Source organism: Cetorhinus maximus, chromosome 6 (genome assembly GCF_964194155.1).
Source record: "Cetorhinus maximus chromosome 6, sCetMax3.hap1.1, whole genome shotgun sequence".
Taxonomy (NCBI): Eukaryota; Metazoa; Chordata; class Chondrichthyes; order Lamniformes; family Cetorhinidae; genus Cetorhinus; species Cetorhinus maximus.
Genome location: NC_135884.1, coordinates 100,343,026 through 100,359,604, shown reverse-complemented (window position 1 = coordinate 100,359,604; position 16,579 = coordinate 100,343,026). Strand labels below are relative to the sequence as shown.

Genomic DNA, 16,579 nt, shown 5'->3' with positions numbered 1-16,579 from the left:
TAGTCTATTTGCACATTTGTTGACATGTTATTTTACTTTGGAAATAATTGGAAAACTTGATAGGTAACCCATAGGTAACCCATAGGTAACTCTTGTAAGTGTTTTACTGCAATTATTTAATTGTTAAACCTTGGTTTCTTACCTTAGCTAAGCAGTGAATAATGATTCATAAAGGATTTGTTTGGCTCATAAAGGATTTTTTGTTCTACTGATGGAAACAGCTGTCAAACTGTGAACATCCTCACTATAAAGCCCAAGTCTCCTTGTGAATTGCTAGTCTCTCATCCCTATCTTGATAATCTGTTGCAGTAGACCTGTTGGTTTGCTGTTTGCTTCCAGCGTATGATCACTCCTTTCTTAGACTCTGAACTCTCCTCCTCTGCACTTGCACTCTCTGGCAGAGAACTGCTCTGTACTGTTCACTTTTATCAATTTTATTGTTGTGCTTACAATTTTAGAGCTTCACCAATTATTTCCTCTTGAGTGAACCTCATTCCCAGTGGCCCAGAGGTAACTAAATGCACAGTATCTGGGGATATAGTTACCCAGAGAAAATGCATGAAAATGAAAGAACATTTCTCATTCACAATAGTTTAGAAAACGTGTAATAAGTAAAATTGCCGTGGATATTGCTGTTGCTCCATTGTACCTGAAGGAAGATGAGTTAGGTGGGCTGGGCTGGGCTGAATTGGAGGAGGTGCTTAACTTTTTCTTAAAACACTTTTTTTTGTATTAATCCTATAGATTTGATAGTACAAATACAAACAATTTTCCGAAACCACGATTCCTGGAACAGCTGGAAACACACCTGAGGAAAGAGCTCCAGGTCTTGGACATGAGTGGGCCCAATGCTCAGGAAGTAAACCTCCAAGTGTGTTTAAAGTCAATTCTCATATGTAGTTGTTACACGAAAGTGCATGGGTTTGACACTGAATTATGAAGCAGTTAATCTGGCATATTACCATTTGATTTTCTAAAGAACCAGGGTTAACACTTTTAGTGCTTTTAAGCACAATTACATTTCTTTGATGCCTCAGTTGGTAAATGATCCATGTGAAATGCAATTGAGCCACAGTCTACTCTTGTTAATTCAAAGTAATTTTTTTTTTAAAATTGTCAATTTATACAGACTAGTGCAGAGGGTTCAGCAATTGGTTTCTTTGTTCCTTTTCCAGAAAGGAGGGAATGTTAATTGGGTCACTGTTCTGGATTGTTACCTAGTGATCTTTGCGCCAACTGGCCTACTAAAGCCAGTGTTGAAGTTCCCAGAGGAAGTATGGCCACTTAGATGATGGAGCAGAGGGCTACCAAAGCCTATAAAACTATAAAACCAGCTGGAGCCATGGCTTTGAGAGGAGAGAATGTTGAGGAAAAATTACACATTTAAATTACTAAATTAATGAATTCTTTTTCTCTCAATAACGCTAATTTTCTTGTCCTCACTCCCCCCACCCACCTAAAACCAATCATGGATGCTAAATTGTCATCAAGTCAAATGCCTCATTGCTCAATTGCAATGTGGCACAATTACTGATTATCCCATTGATTATGTTAAGCTAGTTACAAGCAGAAATTAAAACAATTTAGCTGCAGACAATCACTATATTCTATCTACAAGAAAGGGCACCTTTTCACTAATGCCGTAAAGGGTGAATGTTCCAGAATCTGCAAAAGAAGATTTTCTTTCCTTTGTGACTATTTGAAAAAAAATCTATATAACAACAAGAAGAAGACAGCTGCACATTCATTGTAAAGGACGTTTTCTAAGAGAAACAAAACGTGCCCTGTGCAGTTAATTATCAATCCTGTCAAAGGAGATGGAGCAATTCTGAGAGGATGTATAGAAATCAGTGGCACAGGCTACCACACCCTTCTACCTGACAATGACAATAAAGCAGAAATGAGGGTTGGAGATTTGGAGACAATTTACAACAATTAAATTAATAATGGAGTTCAGAGCTCCCCTAATGGTTCATTGAATTTACCAAGGGACTCGCTGAGCCATTCAGGCCTAAAAGCTTGAGTCTTGATCTATATAGAACATAGGAGCTGAAGTAAGACATTTAGTCCCTCAAGCCTGTTCTGCCATCCAATAAGAATTGTAACTGAACTCCATGTAGCAGCCTTTGCCTAATATCCCTTAATAACGGAAATCTGTCACTCTCAGATTTAAAACAAACAATTGACTCAGCATCAACTGCTATTTGCGAAAGCGAGTTCTAAAACTCTATCGTCCTTTGCATGTAAAAGTGTCTCCTAACTTCACTCCTGAAAGGCCTGACTTTAACTTTTAGTCCTAGACTCCCCAATCAGCAGAAAAACTTAAATCAAATCACCCCTTAATCTTCTAAATTCCAGGGAATATGACCCTAGTTTGTGTCATCTCACCTTATAACTTGCTGTATAACTGGGAGGATGTTTCCAAATAGGAGATGGGGTGGGGGGGGGGTGGGGTGGGGGGACACATTGTCTTAAAAAGGAGTACTCTTATACTTAAACTGAGACGAGGAGAAATTTTTTCTCTGAGGGCCCTTGCTATGTAGAATTTTCTTCCCCTGGAGGCAATGGAGGTTGGGTCATTGAATTTATTCAGGGCAGAATTAGACAAATTTTTGATAGACAAGGCAGTCAAGGGTTATGGGGGTGCAGACAGGAAAGTGGAATTGAGACCACCACTGGATCAGCCATGTTCTTATTGAATGGCGGAGCAGGCTTGAAGAGCTAAATGGCCTACTCCTGCCTGCTCCTAAGTTCTTTGTTCCTATGTTCCTAATGAAACCCTTGGAGTCCAGGTATCAGTCTAGTAAATCTACACTGCATTCCCTCCAAGGCCAGTTTACCCTCCCTAGGATGTGATGTGCAAAACTGCTCACAGTACTCCAGGTGTGATATAACCAGGACAAAACAAAAACAGAATTACCTGGAAAAACTCAGCAAGTCTGGCAGCATCGGCGGAGAAGAAATCAGTCAACGCTTCGAGCCTTCATGGCCCTTCGGCAGAACAGTTCTGCCGAAGGGCCATGAAGGCTCGAAGCGTTGACTGATTTCTTCTCCGCCGATGCTGCCAGACTTGCTGAGTTTTTCCAGGTAATTCTGTTTTTGTTTTGTTTTGGATTTCCAGCATCCGCAGTAGCTTTTAGCTTTTTGTTTTCATCGTGATATAACCAGGACTTTGTATAGCTGTAGCATGACTTCTAACCTTTTGTATGCTAGACCTCTAGATAGAAAGGCCAGCTTTTTTGATTACATTTTATATCTGTTCATGACATTTTAATGATCTATGTACATCAACCCCTAAATTTCTTTAGATCTCCATGCTGCTAGCTTTTCACTATTTAGAAAGTAATCTGATCTATCCTTTTTAGGTCCAAAGTGGGTGACCTTACACATACCTATATTGAAATCCATTGGTCACTGTTTTGCACATTCACTTAATCTATTAACATCTCTTTGTAATTTTATGCTTCCATCTAAGCTGCTTGCAGTGCTGCCTACCTTTGTGTTTTCAGCAAACTTAAATTATGGGATAGAAAGCCACATATCTAAGTCATTAATAAATGTATTCCTCTCCGCAAATGCTGTCAGACCTGCTGAGTTTTTCCAGGTATTTTTATTTTTGTTTTGGATTTCCAGCATCCGCAGTTTTTTGCTTTTATCATTAATAAATAAGATGGATAGTTGAGGCCTCTGTGGAGCACCACTAGTCGTTGTCTTCTTTTTGAGTTCTCTGCCCGGAGGCAGATCCGACTCAAACGCCACAACCTCCACCACAGGTAGAGCACAGAGGAAGGTCCCGAATCCACCCCAGCCAGAATGGGGATTGAACCCCCATTCCATTGGCATCAATCTGATCCACAGCAGCCATCTAGCCAACTGCACACACAAACCCCCGCCCCACCGCCCCTCCGCAAAGGAGTCCGAGTTGCTGTGGCAATGTATGCTTTTACATGCATGTGGTAGCCTGGAACTATGGGTAGTGATGGGAGAGGCTCCAATTTCTTTCCGCCAACATGGCTGACCAGGAATCTCTCCTGCTTTTACTGCCTGCCATTGGCATATGTTGATATGTTGGAAGGATTTACAAGTTGATACTCAACCTATTTGGCCAAGTTATGAATGCACCTTCCTTGAGTGGGACTTAAACTCGGAGCTTCTAGATCAGAGGCAGGGACACTACCCATTGTGCCACAAGACCTCCTCCCCCACTAGTCTCAGTCAGCCTGACACTACCTACACTGTCTCCTGCCACTCAGCCATTCTCATAACCAAGTCAGTAATTTGCCTTCAATTCCTTCAACTTTAGTTAACCTTCTCTTATGAGGAACTTTATCAAATGTTTTTTGGAAGTCCATATAAATAACCTCCATAGGCATACCCTGTCTAGTAATTTAGTTGTATCTTCGTTAAATTGAATCTGGTTCATCAGCATGGCCTGCATTTCACAAATCCATGTTGGTTTTCTCTGATTGGCTGAGAATTTTCAAGCTGTTTAGTCACTCCAAATTTATTTGTAGACTAGCAATTCCTGACAACAGATTTTTGGCTAACTGGTCTATAATTCCCTGGTTTCCCTCCCTCATCTTTCTTAAATAATGGAGTGACATGCACAATTTTCCGATTGAAAGGAACGGTTCCCAAATTTAGAGAACTTTGAAAGACTATAGTTAGGACATCTGCAATATTCTCACCTACTTCCTTTAAAACCCTGGGATGGAAACCATCTGGACCTGGGATGTACTCTGTGCCACTACTTTCTCCATGACTATTATTTTGCTTATGTTAATTTTGTTGAATCCCTGATTTCAATGTTAGGTTTCTTGGGCTGTCCAACATATGAATCCCTTCCTATATTGTAAATACTGATGCAAAATAATTATTTAACATGTCCGCCTTCTACTTATTTTCTTTCATAATAGCACCATTGGCAGTTTTTAAGGGGTCCGCATTGCTCCTAATATAATTGTAAAAGATTTTTGTGTTGTCGAGTTGTCTGATCTCAGCCAGTGTGACAGTAGAGAAACTATAATTGGCCTCAGTAAATCATGCAATGACAGAGGAAAATGAATAATTGTTCCAATTCCTAATTCAACTCAGTGAACCATACTGGAGTGTGAATGTTTGGTGAGGATACAATTGGGCTTGCCTGTGATGCCCGACAAATGCTGAGCCCGCTGGCACTCCCTTTGGAGCTTATACACAAAAATAAGTGACTGCTTGGACAGGTTAACAGAGGACACTCAAAAGTTTAAACCTATGGAACTCTACCCCAGCAAAAGTAAGGGAGTAAAAATTATAGGCAACAAAATTGCCAAACGTCACCATGTGAATTATTAAGATTAGCAAATGTACCACAAATGCTCGCGGGTAAATGGTGGACTTAAATTTTGTTAGTACCTCACACCACATGGACAGATGGAAAACCTACTCAAACTCATTTACCTATACCACTTGAGTTAGTTTCTACAAACTGCTCTGGGTGGTTTTCTTTTATTTAATGTTGTATGAAATTGTTTTGTTTTCCCCAAGTGTGACATTGGCTTAACTTTGCTGAGCATCACTCCCTGATGGAGTGTGTAGGACTGAGACCTATTTGTGTGGATTTAACCATTTTTTTCCATGTTACTTGAAATTGTCTTTGCCTTATACTGTGCATCTGCTTTTTAATTACAGCCCAATTGCTCTAAACCACCCATCCCCCTATAATTAGTCTTGTACTTTTGATAGATTGCTGCCTGAGACCGTTATCTTAAGGTACTGCTCCAGGAATAATTAATTAATATGTCTATTGCTATAGCTGTACATTGCAAAGAAATATTTCATTTCCTTCTTATTTTATTCTACATAAACTATGGTTCTAAAAGCCAATAATTGCTGGAATAACTGATAATTAGATGCTAATGTGAAACTGAGAACCAGCATGCAGCTAGTAAGCGGCTGTGTCAGACATAACGAAGCAAAGTGATCAGTGTGTGAAGAATACTGCAGAACAAGAACTTTCTAGGCCTGTGATGTAATGGTCTTAACCCTTTAGAATCCACAGTAGTATTTCAGAACCAAAATGAATGCGTTTTTGAGTATGCTGAATATATACATAAATGAAAAGATGGTCTTGCACTTACATAACATCCCCCCTCCCCCGATAGTGTAGAATTTTCCAGTTGTCAGCCAGAAGTTTATTTTGTGAGAAAATCAAACATGTAGGTCACAGTCATTCTATATCAATGATCTGCAGGACCCTGGCTTTCACACTGACACTAATTTATTGTAAAAGAATAGCAGAACGTACCCCAGAATATTTGGAATAAGCGCAGCATAAGCAGATGGAGTTGATATGTAATGTTTAAGATTACTTTCTCACAGCCTATTCTTACATTATTGAGGTGTTGACTCAGACCCCTGCCTATCATTGCTGAGATATTAATTATTCTGCTTTCCACAAAGGCTTACCGTGAGGTCTTTGAATATTTCATCGAGGATTTAACAACCTACAAACCGTTGCTATCAGCCATAAAGAATGAATATGAAATTACCCTAGGTATGTAATTTCTGTTACAGTGGAACCTGTACTGTGCTTCTAGACACAGTAAACTAAAAAGGGTGGAAACTGTTAATCATCAGTTGGTTCTTTTGTAAACTAATTTCTTCTGGTTAAACATCAGGTAGCTGTGAACTGATCACTTACCCACATTAGTTTAAAAGTGGCCATTGATTCCATGAACAATGCCATAGCTAAATATAACATCAATATTTTTGCTTAATGATATTTTAACATTTTTTGTTTAAAAATATCACTAACAAGACTATCCCTGTGGCTCAGTAGGTTTATCCATTGAGTAACCGAACATTAATGAGGTATTCAAAAGCATAAGGGGTCTGTGTCAGATTAGATAGGGAGAAACTGTTTCCCTTGTGAAAGGATCAAGAACAAGAGGGCACTGATTTAAAGTAACTTCCTGGTTTATAGGAAGTAAAAGCGACATGGGGAAAATCTTTTTCACGCAGCAAGTAATTAAGGTCTGGAATACACTCCTGAGAGTGTGGTGAAGGCTGGTTCAACTGAGGCATTCAAAAGGGAACTAGACAGTTATCCGAAAAGGAAGAATGTGCAGGGTTATGGGGAGAAGGTGGGGGAATGACACTAGGTGAATTGTTCATCTGGAGAGCCGGCCCAGATATGATGGGCTGAATAGCCTCCTTTGTGCTGTAACAATTCTGAGATTCTGTGACCAGAAGTGTACTTGGTTCAATCCATAACCTGTGCGGAGTTAACTGGAATCAGCCAGGGTAGCAGCAGTAATGTACACTTCGTCCCAGTCTTCCTGGGTTCAGGAGGGGAAGATCTGCTAGGATTCCTATTCCTGCAATTACACATTGCAACTCCTCCTCCTTGTACATTATTGTATGGCGCAGATTGGATCACATCTAGCTGTAACAAAAACAGAAAATGCTGGAAAAACTCAGCAGGTCTGGCAGCATCTGTGGAGAGAGAAACCGAGTTAACATTTTGAGTACAATATGACTTTTCTTCAGAACTGAAGAGAGGCAGATATGTGATGAGTTTTATATTGTTGAAAAAGAGGGAGGGGCAAGTGAAGCAATATAGAGTGTTAGGGATAGGTTAGGTGGCAAGAGCGATTAAATGATAAAGATGTCATGGAATATAAGATGAAAATAATGGTAAGATAGTATAAGACTACAGCTTTGGCCCAGAGTAGGTGTTCATAGAAGAATACAGGTCGGCGCTGCTGAAAGCAAATTAGCAGAATTTGTTATTAGAGAAAAAGGGTCAGCACAGTCTGAAAGCAAAAACATGAGAACAAGATACAGACTGGCACTTGGTGGTGGTGGTGGTGGTGAGGGGGTGGGGGCTGGTGGGAGGAATTGAAAATGGAAGACAGAGTTCATGGTCTGAGGTTGTTGAACTCAAAATTGAGTCCAGAAGGCTGTAAAGTGCCTAATCAGAAGATGAGGCGCTGTTCCTTCAGCTTGCGTTGGGCTTCACTGGAACATGGTAGCAGGCCGAGGACAGAAATGTGAGCATGAGAGCAAGATGGTGAATTGAAATGGCAAGTGACCAGAAGGTTAGGGTCATGCTTGTGGACTGAGATAAGGTAGATCTAGCTGTGTTGTCCTTTATGGGGAAATAGTCTGCAAGTACTAACTGTCGAGGCGTCCACATGAAAAATGGCAATGCGTGTGAGCTAGAAGAGGACAATCAAATAAACCAGCAAGAGTCATGGGAGGAAGGGCAAAATATCTGGCGATTGGCAATAAAAAAAATCAAATGTTTAAAATTCTGCTATTCCTAAAATTTGATCTTGATTATAATATAATTCTAAGAGTTCTTTTTAACCTCTGCAACTCTTAGCGGTGGAGGTTTTTTTAATACCTCTTGTATAGGATATTAAAAAAAGCTTAATGCTTGATGGGCAATTGCCCTCTCTCAACTCCAATCTCACCCAATATCCATTACAAACCTTCTTGAATTTTTCTATTTTATCTGTAATGCTGTGGAGTAAATGCTGTCCCGAACTTTCCTTTCTTAATCTTTCTAAGCAGCAAATATTCATCCTACATAATATTGCTCTTCCTGTCACTTGTCACTTAATCTAACTTGTTTTTCCCATAACTATATCATTATCTGCCCTCCTTAATCTTTCCTTGTATACTGTTCAAATTTTCAAAAACCAAGCTTAATGACACCTAATCTCAATTTTGTCCTTTTTTGATACTGCTGTTGTTGTGTAATGTGGACTTGGATTCTTCACCTTGCTTTATCAATAAAAAAAAGGATTGTATTCTTATAATCTTGCTTCCTTGCGGCTCAGTTTAGCCGAACAGACCAAGAAATTTTTGCATTTGATCTGCATTTTTAGCTGCATTTGCTGACCTCAGCTGATTACAAGTTCTTTTCAAAAGCCTGTGATCTTCTTCTTTCCTCCTTTATCTCTTATTTCTTTAGTGTAGGTGATGGATAAAAAGGCCACACACATCTATAATATCATTTATAGTTTTTTTTGAACATTTATTTATTCATTCATGGGAAGTGGGCATTGCAGCATTAATTGCCCCTCCCTTATTACCCTTGAGAACATGGTGACGAGTCACCTTATGAACCGCTGTAGTCCGTGTGTTAGGTAGAGACCAAAAGCCGTAGGAGCAGAAGTAGGCCATTCGGCCCATCAAGTCTGCTCCGCCATTCAATGAGATCATGGCTGATCTAATAATCCTCAACTCCACTTTCCTGCCTTTTCCTCATAACCCTTGATTCCCTTACTGATTAAAAATCTGTCTATCTCGGCCTTGAATATACTTAATTAATACTTAATGGCCTACTTCTGCTCCTACGCCTAAGGTCTCTACCTAACACATGGGCTGCAGCAGTTCAGAAGATGACTCTTCACATTCTCGAGGGCAATTAAGGAGGGGCAATTAATGCTGAAATGCCCACTTCCCATGAATGAATAAATAAATGTTCAAAAAAACTATAAATGATGTTACAGATGCGTCGCCTTTTTATCCATCATCTATACTAAAGAAATAAGAGGTAAAGGAGGGAAGAAAAGAGAAGATCACAGGCTTTTTAAAGTAACTTGTAATCAGTTGAGGTCAGCAGATGCAGCCAAAAATGTAGATCAAACCCAAAAACTTCTTGGTCTGTTTGGCTAAACTGAGCCTCAAGGAAGCAAGATCATAAGAATTCAATCCTTATATAGGAGGATATAGACGGGCTGGTCAGATGGGCTGATCAGTGGCAAATGGAATTTAATCCAGATAAGTGAGAGGTGATGCACTTGGGCAGGACAAACAAGGCATGGGAATACATGATGAATGGTAGGACCCTGGGAAGTACCGAGGATCAGAGGGTCCTTGGTGTGCAAGTCCATCGGTCCCTTAAGGTAGCGGGACAGGTAGATAAGGTGGTTAAGAAAGCACATGGGATACTTGCCTTTATTAGCTGAGGCATAGAATATAAGAGCAGGGAGGTTATGCTGGAAATGTATAAAATGCTGGCTAGGCCACAGCTAGAGTATTGCGTGCAGTTCTGGAATCCGCATTATAGGAAGGATGTGATTGCAGTAGAGTGCAGAGGAGATTTAGCAGGATGTTCCCTGGGCTGGAGAGTTTTAGTTATGAGGAGAGATTGGATAGTCTGGGGTTATTTTCCCTGGAGCAGAGGAGATTGAGGGGGGACATGATTGAGGTGTATAAAATTATGAGAGGCATAGATAGGATAGACAGGAAGGAACTTTTCCCCTTGGTGGAGGGATCAATAACCAGGGGGCATAGATAGAAGGTAAGGGGCAGGAGGTTTAGAGGGGATGTGAGGAAGAATTTTTTCACTCAGAGGGTGGTGGGAATCTGGAACTCACTGCCTGAAAGGGTGGTAGAGGCAGAAATCCTCATAACATTTAAGAAGTATTTGGATGTGCACTTGCGATGCCATGGTATGCAAGGCTATGGGCATAGTGCTGGAAAATGGGATTAGAATAGTTAGGTACTCGTTTGACTGACGCAGACTCAATGGGCCGAAGGGCCTCTATGACTATTTTTTTTATTGACAAAGCAAGATGAAGAATCAAAGTCCATATTACACAACAACAGCAGTATCCAAAAATAGAGATTAGGTGACATCAAGCTTGGTTGATGAGGGTCTACAGCCCTCTGCGGTAAAGAATTATATAGATTGACTACCCTCTGAGAGAAGAAATTCCTCCTCATCTCTGTTTTAAATACTCTAAGATTATGCCTTCTGGTCCTAGACTCTCCCACAAGGGGAAACAACCTCTCAGCATCTACCCTGTCATGTCCCCTAAGAATCTTATATGTTTCGGTAAGGTCGTCTCTCATTCTTCTAAACTCCAATGAGAACAGGCCCAACCTACTCAGCCTCTCCTGATAAGAAAATCCCTCCGTACCCGGGATCAACCTAGTGAACCTTCTCTGGACTGCCTCCAATGCCAGAATATATTTCCTTAGATAAGGGGACTAAAATTGTTCACAGTATTCTAGGTGTAGTCTAACAAGTGCCTTGTATAGTTTTAGCAAGACTTCCCTATTTTTATACTCCATTCCCTTTGAAATAAAGGCCAACATTCCATTTGCCTTCCCTATTACCTATTGAATTTGTATGTTAGCTTTTTGGGATTCATACACAAGGACTCGCAAATCCCTCTGTGCTGCAGCCTTATGCAGCCTTTCTTCATTTAAATAATATTCAGCTCCTCTATTCTTCCTGCCAAAGTGCATAACCTCACATTTTCCCACATTATATTCCATCTGCCAAGTTTTTTCCCACTCACTTAACTGTCTATATCCTTCTGTAGATTCCTTGTGTCATCCTCGCCATTTGCCTTCCCACCTATTTTTGTGTCATCCACAAACTTGGTGATAGTACATTCACTTCCCTCATCTAAGTCATTAATATATATTGTAAATAATTGAGGCCCCAGCACTGATCCCTGTGGCACTCCACTAGTTACAGGTTGCCACCCTGAAAATGCCCCCTTTACCCCAACTCTCTGTCTTCTATTAGTTAGGCAATCCTCTATCCATGCCAATATACTACCCCCAACACTATGGGCTCTTATCTTATTAAGTAGCCTCATTTGTGGTACCTTATTGAACGCCTTTTGGAAATCCAAATATATTATATCTACTGGTTACCCTTTATCTATCCTGTTTTTTACCTCCTCAAAGAATTCTAATAAATTTGTTAGGCATCATTTCCCCTTCATGAAGTCATGCTGACTCTGCTTGATTAGATTATGTATTTCTAAATGTTCTGCTATTACATGCTTTATAATAGACTCCAACATTTTCCCAATGATAGCTATTAAGCTAACTGGCCTATAGTTACCTGTTTTTTGTCTCTCTCCCTTTTTGAATAAGGGTGTTACACTGGCAGTTTTCAAATCCTCTGGGACTTCTTCGGAATCTAAGGATTCTTGGAAGATTACTACCAGTGCATCCACTATCTCTGTAGCTACTTCCTTTAATATCCTAGGATGCAACCCATCAGGTCCAGGGGACTTGTTGACCTTTAGTCCCATTAGTTTCCTATTACTTTTTCTCTAATGATAGTCATTGTATTTATTCTCTCCCCCCTTTTGCCTCTTGATTATTTAGTATTTTTGGAATGCTATTAGTATCTTCTACCGTGAAGACTGAAGCAAAGTATCTATTCAACTATTCTGCCTGGTTCTCCATTATTATTTCCCCAGCCTCATTCTCTAAGGGGCCTATGTTCACTTTGGCCTCTCTCTTCCTTTTTATATATTTAAAGAAGCTCTTACTGTCCGTTTTTATATTACTTGCTAGTTTACGCTCAAAGTTTATTTTCTCACTCTTTTTGTCATAATTCGTTGGTTTTTAAAACTTTCCCAATCCTCTGGCTTACCGCTAATCTTTGCCACATCGTATTTTTTTCTTTCAATTTGATGCTGTCCTTAACTTCCTTGGTTAACCATGGTTGGTTTATCCCCTTCCTTGAATCCTTCTTCCTCACTGGGATATATCTTTGTTGAGAGTCATGAACTATTTTCTTAAACATCTGCCATTGTTCATCAACTATCTTTTCTGCTAAACTGCTTTCCCAGTCCACTCCAGCCAACTCTGCCCTCATTCCATTGTAATTACCCTTATTTAAGTTTAGCACAGTTGTTTCTGACCCAAGTTTCTCACTCTCAGACTGAATGCTAAATTCTATCATATTATGGTCACTGTTTCCTAGGGGATCCTTTACTCTAAGATTCATTAAATCTGCCCCATTACACATTTTCAGCTCCAAAATAGACTGATCCCTGGTTGGATTCACATCATATTGTTCTAAGAAACTGTCCTGAATATACTCTATGAATTCTTGCTCATGTCTACCTCTGCCAATTTGATTTTCCCAATCTACATGAAGATTAAAGTCACCCATGATTAATCTATTGCCTTTTTTACACGCCCTCATTATCTCCTGATTTATTCCCTGTGCTATGGTATAGCTACTGTCAGAGGGCCTATAGACTACTCCCACCAGTGTCTTCTTCCCCTTGTTATTTCTTACCTCCACCCATATGGATTCTACATCTTCTGATCCAAGATCCTTTCTTGCTATCGTACTTATTTCATCTCGCACTAACAAAGTCATCCCACCACCCTTTACTTCCTGCCCGCCCTTTCGAAAAGTCACATACCCCTGATTATTTAGTTCCCAGCTTTGATCTCCTTGTAACCACATCTCCGTAATGGCTATAAGATCATACCCATTAACCTCTATTTGTGCCGTTAATTCATTAATTTTGTTCCGAATACTACGTGCATTTAAGTAAAGAGCCATTAATTTTGCCTTTTTATCATTTTTTCCCCTTTTGACCCTATTTGCTGCTGTTTTTTTATGTTTGTACACTCTGTCCTTTCCTGTCACACTCTGGGTAAATTTACCTAAATAGCTGCCCTGCAAGGCTGCCATGTTCTTTTGCTTTGTAAGCTTACAAATCACCTTTCCAGAACCCTTCCCCCTCTATTTGGTTTAAAGCCCTCTCTACAGCCTAGGTATTCAGTTTGCCAGGACACTGGTCCAGGATGGTTCAAGTGAAGCACGTTCCACCGGAACAGCTCCCTTCTACCCCAGTGCTGGTGCCAGTGCCCCATTATCTGAAACCCATTCCTCCCACACCAATCTCTGAGCCATGCATTTAACTCCTTGACTTTATTCACCCTATGCCAGTTTACCCGTGGCTCAGGTAGCAATCCCAAGGTTATTACCTTGGAGGTTCTGCTTTTTAATTTAGCTCCTAACTGTTCAAATTCTTTCCGCAGAACCTCCTTTCTAGTCCTATCAAGGTTGTTGGTACCAACATGGACGACGACAACTGGATTCCTCCCATCCCACTCCAAGTTCCTCTCCAGCCCTGAGGAGATGTCTTTTACCTTGGCACCAGGCAGGCAACACAGCATTCGGGACTCATGCTCATGGCTGCAGAGAGTATATACCCCCCTAATTATACTGTCCCCTACCACTACTACATTCCCATTTCCCTGACTTGAATGGCTCCCTGCACCACGGTGCTGTGGTCAGTTCACTCATCCTCCCTGCAGTTCCCGCTCTCATCCACACAGCTTGCAAGAATCTTGTAACTGTTGGACAGTTGCAGGGGCTGAGGCTCCTTGAATGCTACCCTCTGGGTCCCCAAACCTGCTTCACCTGCAGTGACACCCTCCTGTCCCTGATCATAGACCAAATTTGAATGACCTAATCTGAGGGGAGTGACTGCCTCCTGGAGCAAAGTGTCCAGGTAACTTTCCCCCTCCCCGATGTGGCGTAATGTCTGCAGCTCGGACCCCAGCTCCTTAACTCGGATCTGAAGTTCCTTGAGCTGCAAACACTTGGCACAGTTGTGTTCGCTCTGGATCACCTTTGTGTCCAGCAGTGCCCACATGCTGCAGCAGCAACACATCACCCGCCCTGCCATCGCTATTGTATTTTATTCAATTTATTAATTAATTACTCTAGTATCCCCACTCTTCAGACTTTATTATAATTATATTTTGTACGCACCAGTATCAATCTTATACTTAACAAGCTATCTTTAAGAAAAAGAGATCTAAACACAAACTAAAGATCTTACTTTACTCACCAACCCTACTCACCAATCAGCTGCTCTCTGCGCTTTATTCCCTCTTGCGCTCTTTAATGATCTCACACTCTTCTCTCACTGTTAAAGACCCTGCTTCTCTCATACTCTCACTGTAAATGGCCCCGCTGTTTCTCACTCTTTCGCTGTAGAGAATTCTAGGATTTTGACCAAGCGAAGATGAAGGGACTGCGATATATTTCCAAATCAGGATGGTGTGTGACTTGGAGGGGAACTCGCAGATGATGGTGTTCCCATGTGTCTGCTGCCCTTGTTCTTCTAATGCCAGAGGTTGCATATTTGGAAGGTGTTGAAAAAGCCTTGGTGAGTTGCTGCAGTGCATCTTGTAGATGATACACACTGCAGCCACTTTACATCAGTGATAGAGGGGGCAAATGGTTAAGGTGGTCAATGGGGTGCCAGTCAATCAGGCTGCTTTGCCTGGATGGTGTCAAGTTTCTTCATTATTGTTGGTGCTACACTCATCCAGGCAAGTGTAGAGTATTCCATCATATTCCTGATTAGTTTCTTGTGGATCGTGGAGAAACTTTGGGGAATGAGTAGTTGAGTTACTTGTCGCAGAATATTGAGGCTCTGAGCTGCTGTTGTAGTTGTAGTATTTATGTGGCTTGTCCAGTTAAATTTCTGGTCAATAGTGACCCCAAGTTATTGATTGTGGGCGATTGAATATCATGGGAAGATGGTTAGATTTGCTCTTGCTGGAGATGATTATTGTGTGGTGCAAATATTACTTGCCACTTCTCAGTCCAAACCTGAATGCTGTCCATGTCTTTGCTGCATTATGGGAATTGTTTCATTATTTGAAGATTTGCAAATGGAACTGAACTCTTGTGCAATCATCAGCAAACATCCTCAATTCTGATGGAAGGAAAGCCATTGATGAAGCAATTGAAGATGGTTGGGCCTAGGACACAGCCCTTGGGAATTCCTGCTGCTATGTCCTGAGGCTGAGATTGTTGGCTGCCAAAAATCATAAACTCCTTCCTTTGTGTAAGGTATGACTCCAGTCAATGTGTGGACTAGCTGGGAAGAATAGCTTAGAAGTATGGTAGCCAGACCTCATTTAAGGCATTTGTTCAGTTTAGTGTATATGTTTTGCCATATACTTTGAGAGCTTTTGTTGTACATTTGGAATGTTCATCACAAAATGAAGTCATTTTTCTCAAAAGTAATTTCAAGTGGTAAAAATAATGCATTGAGTAAAAAGGTGAGAAGACAATTAGATGCACTGAAGTGGATACAATGTCTGCTTTATTCATTCTGAAGGTAAAGGTGTCATCTAATCTGCCTTAGAGTTAATGAAAGTGCTCATGCTTGTGAAACTAGTGTAACTTCTGATATGAGGCGGCGTTAAGACCATGGGACCAATTTTTGGGACAATATAACTGCAACTTCTCCAACCTTTTTTAAATTCCTGATTTTCCAAAGTAGTGTGCCTTACAGAGTTTTTTGCATTTGTAACAACTTTTAAGTTTGGAGGAGGAAAAGTTGTGTGAAAAAAAGATAACTGCAACACTTCTGCCAAATCAGGGTATTATGGTAATAAAGCAGTCACAGCTTTTGTACTAGAACACTTATTTCTTGAAAATTCAGACTGAAAGTGGCTCATACTTTTGTTTTCTAAAAGCTCTGCAAATAAGGCCAAAGAATTGCATTTCCCTCAGGCCGCCCTGTCTTTAGCCAAGCAACATCTATTTTTTTCTATTTCAGTTCACCTTCGAAACCGAATCCGTGAGTTGGAACCTCTGCAAAGCATGCTGGTTGCCACATCAGAGACCTGCGAACAGAGGATTATTGCTCTACGAGAAGAGGAAAGGTTCGAGATACAATCACTGAAGGATGAAAAAATACAGTTACTGGACAGAATTGATAATTTACTGAGGGTGCAAGATTCCCTAGAGACCCAGGTCAGTTAATTCATGTGAGACTGACCA

The 16,579-nt window shown here is 40.7% G+C and overlaps 1 protein-coding gene across 2 annotated transcripts in view; it reads left to right on the top strand.

Moving 5' to 3' along the window:
• Nucleotides 1-16,579, top strand: part of tsnaxip1 (translin-associated factor X interacting protein 1) — an 87,004-nt gene that overhangs the window by 15,320 nt on the left and 55,105 nt on the right. For both annotated transcript variants that reach the window (XM_078544194.1, XM_078544195.1), the window contains 3 exons: nucleotides 745-871; nucleotides 6,442-6,535; nucleotides 16,356-16,552. In XM_078544194.1, coding sequence (XP_078400320.1) covers nucleotides 745-871; nucleotides 6,442-6,535; nucleotides 16,356-16,552 — 418 coding nt within the window. The remainder of the gene's footprint in view (nucleotides 1-744; nucleotides 872-6,441; nucleotides 6,536-16,355; nucleotides 16,553-16,579) is intronic.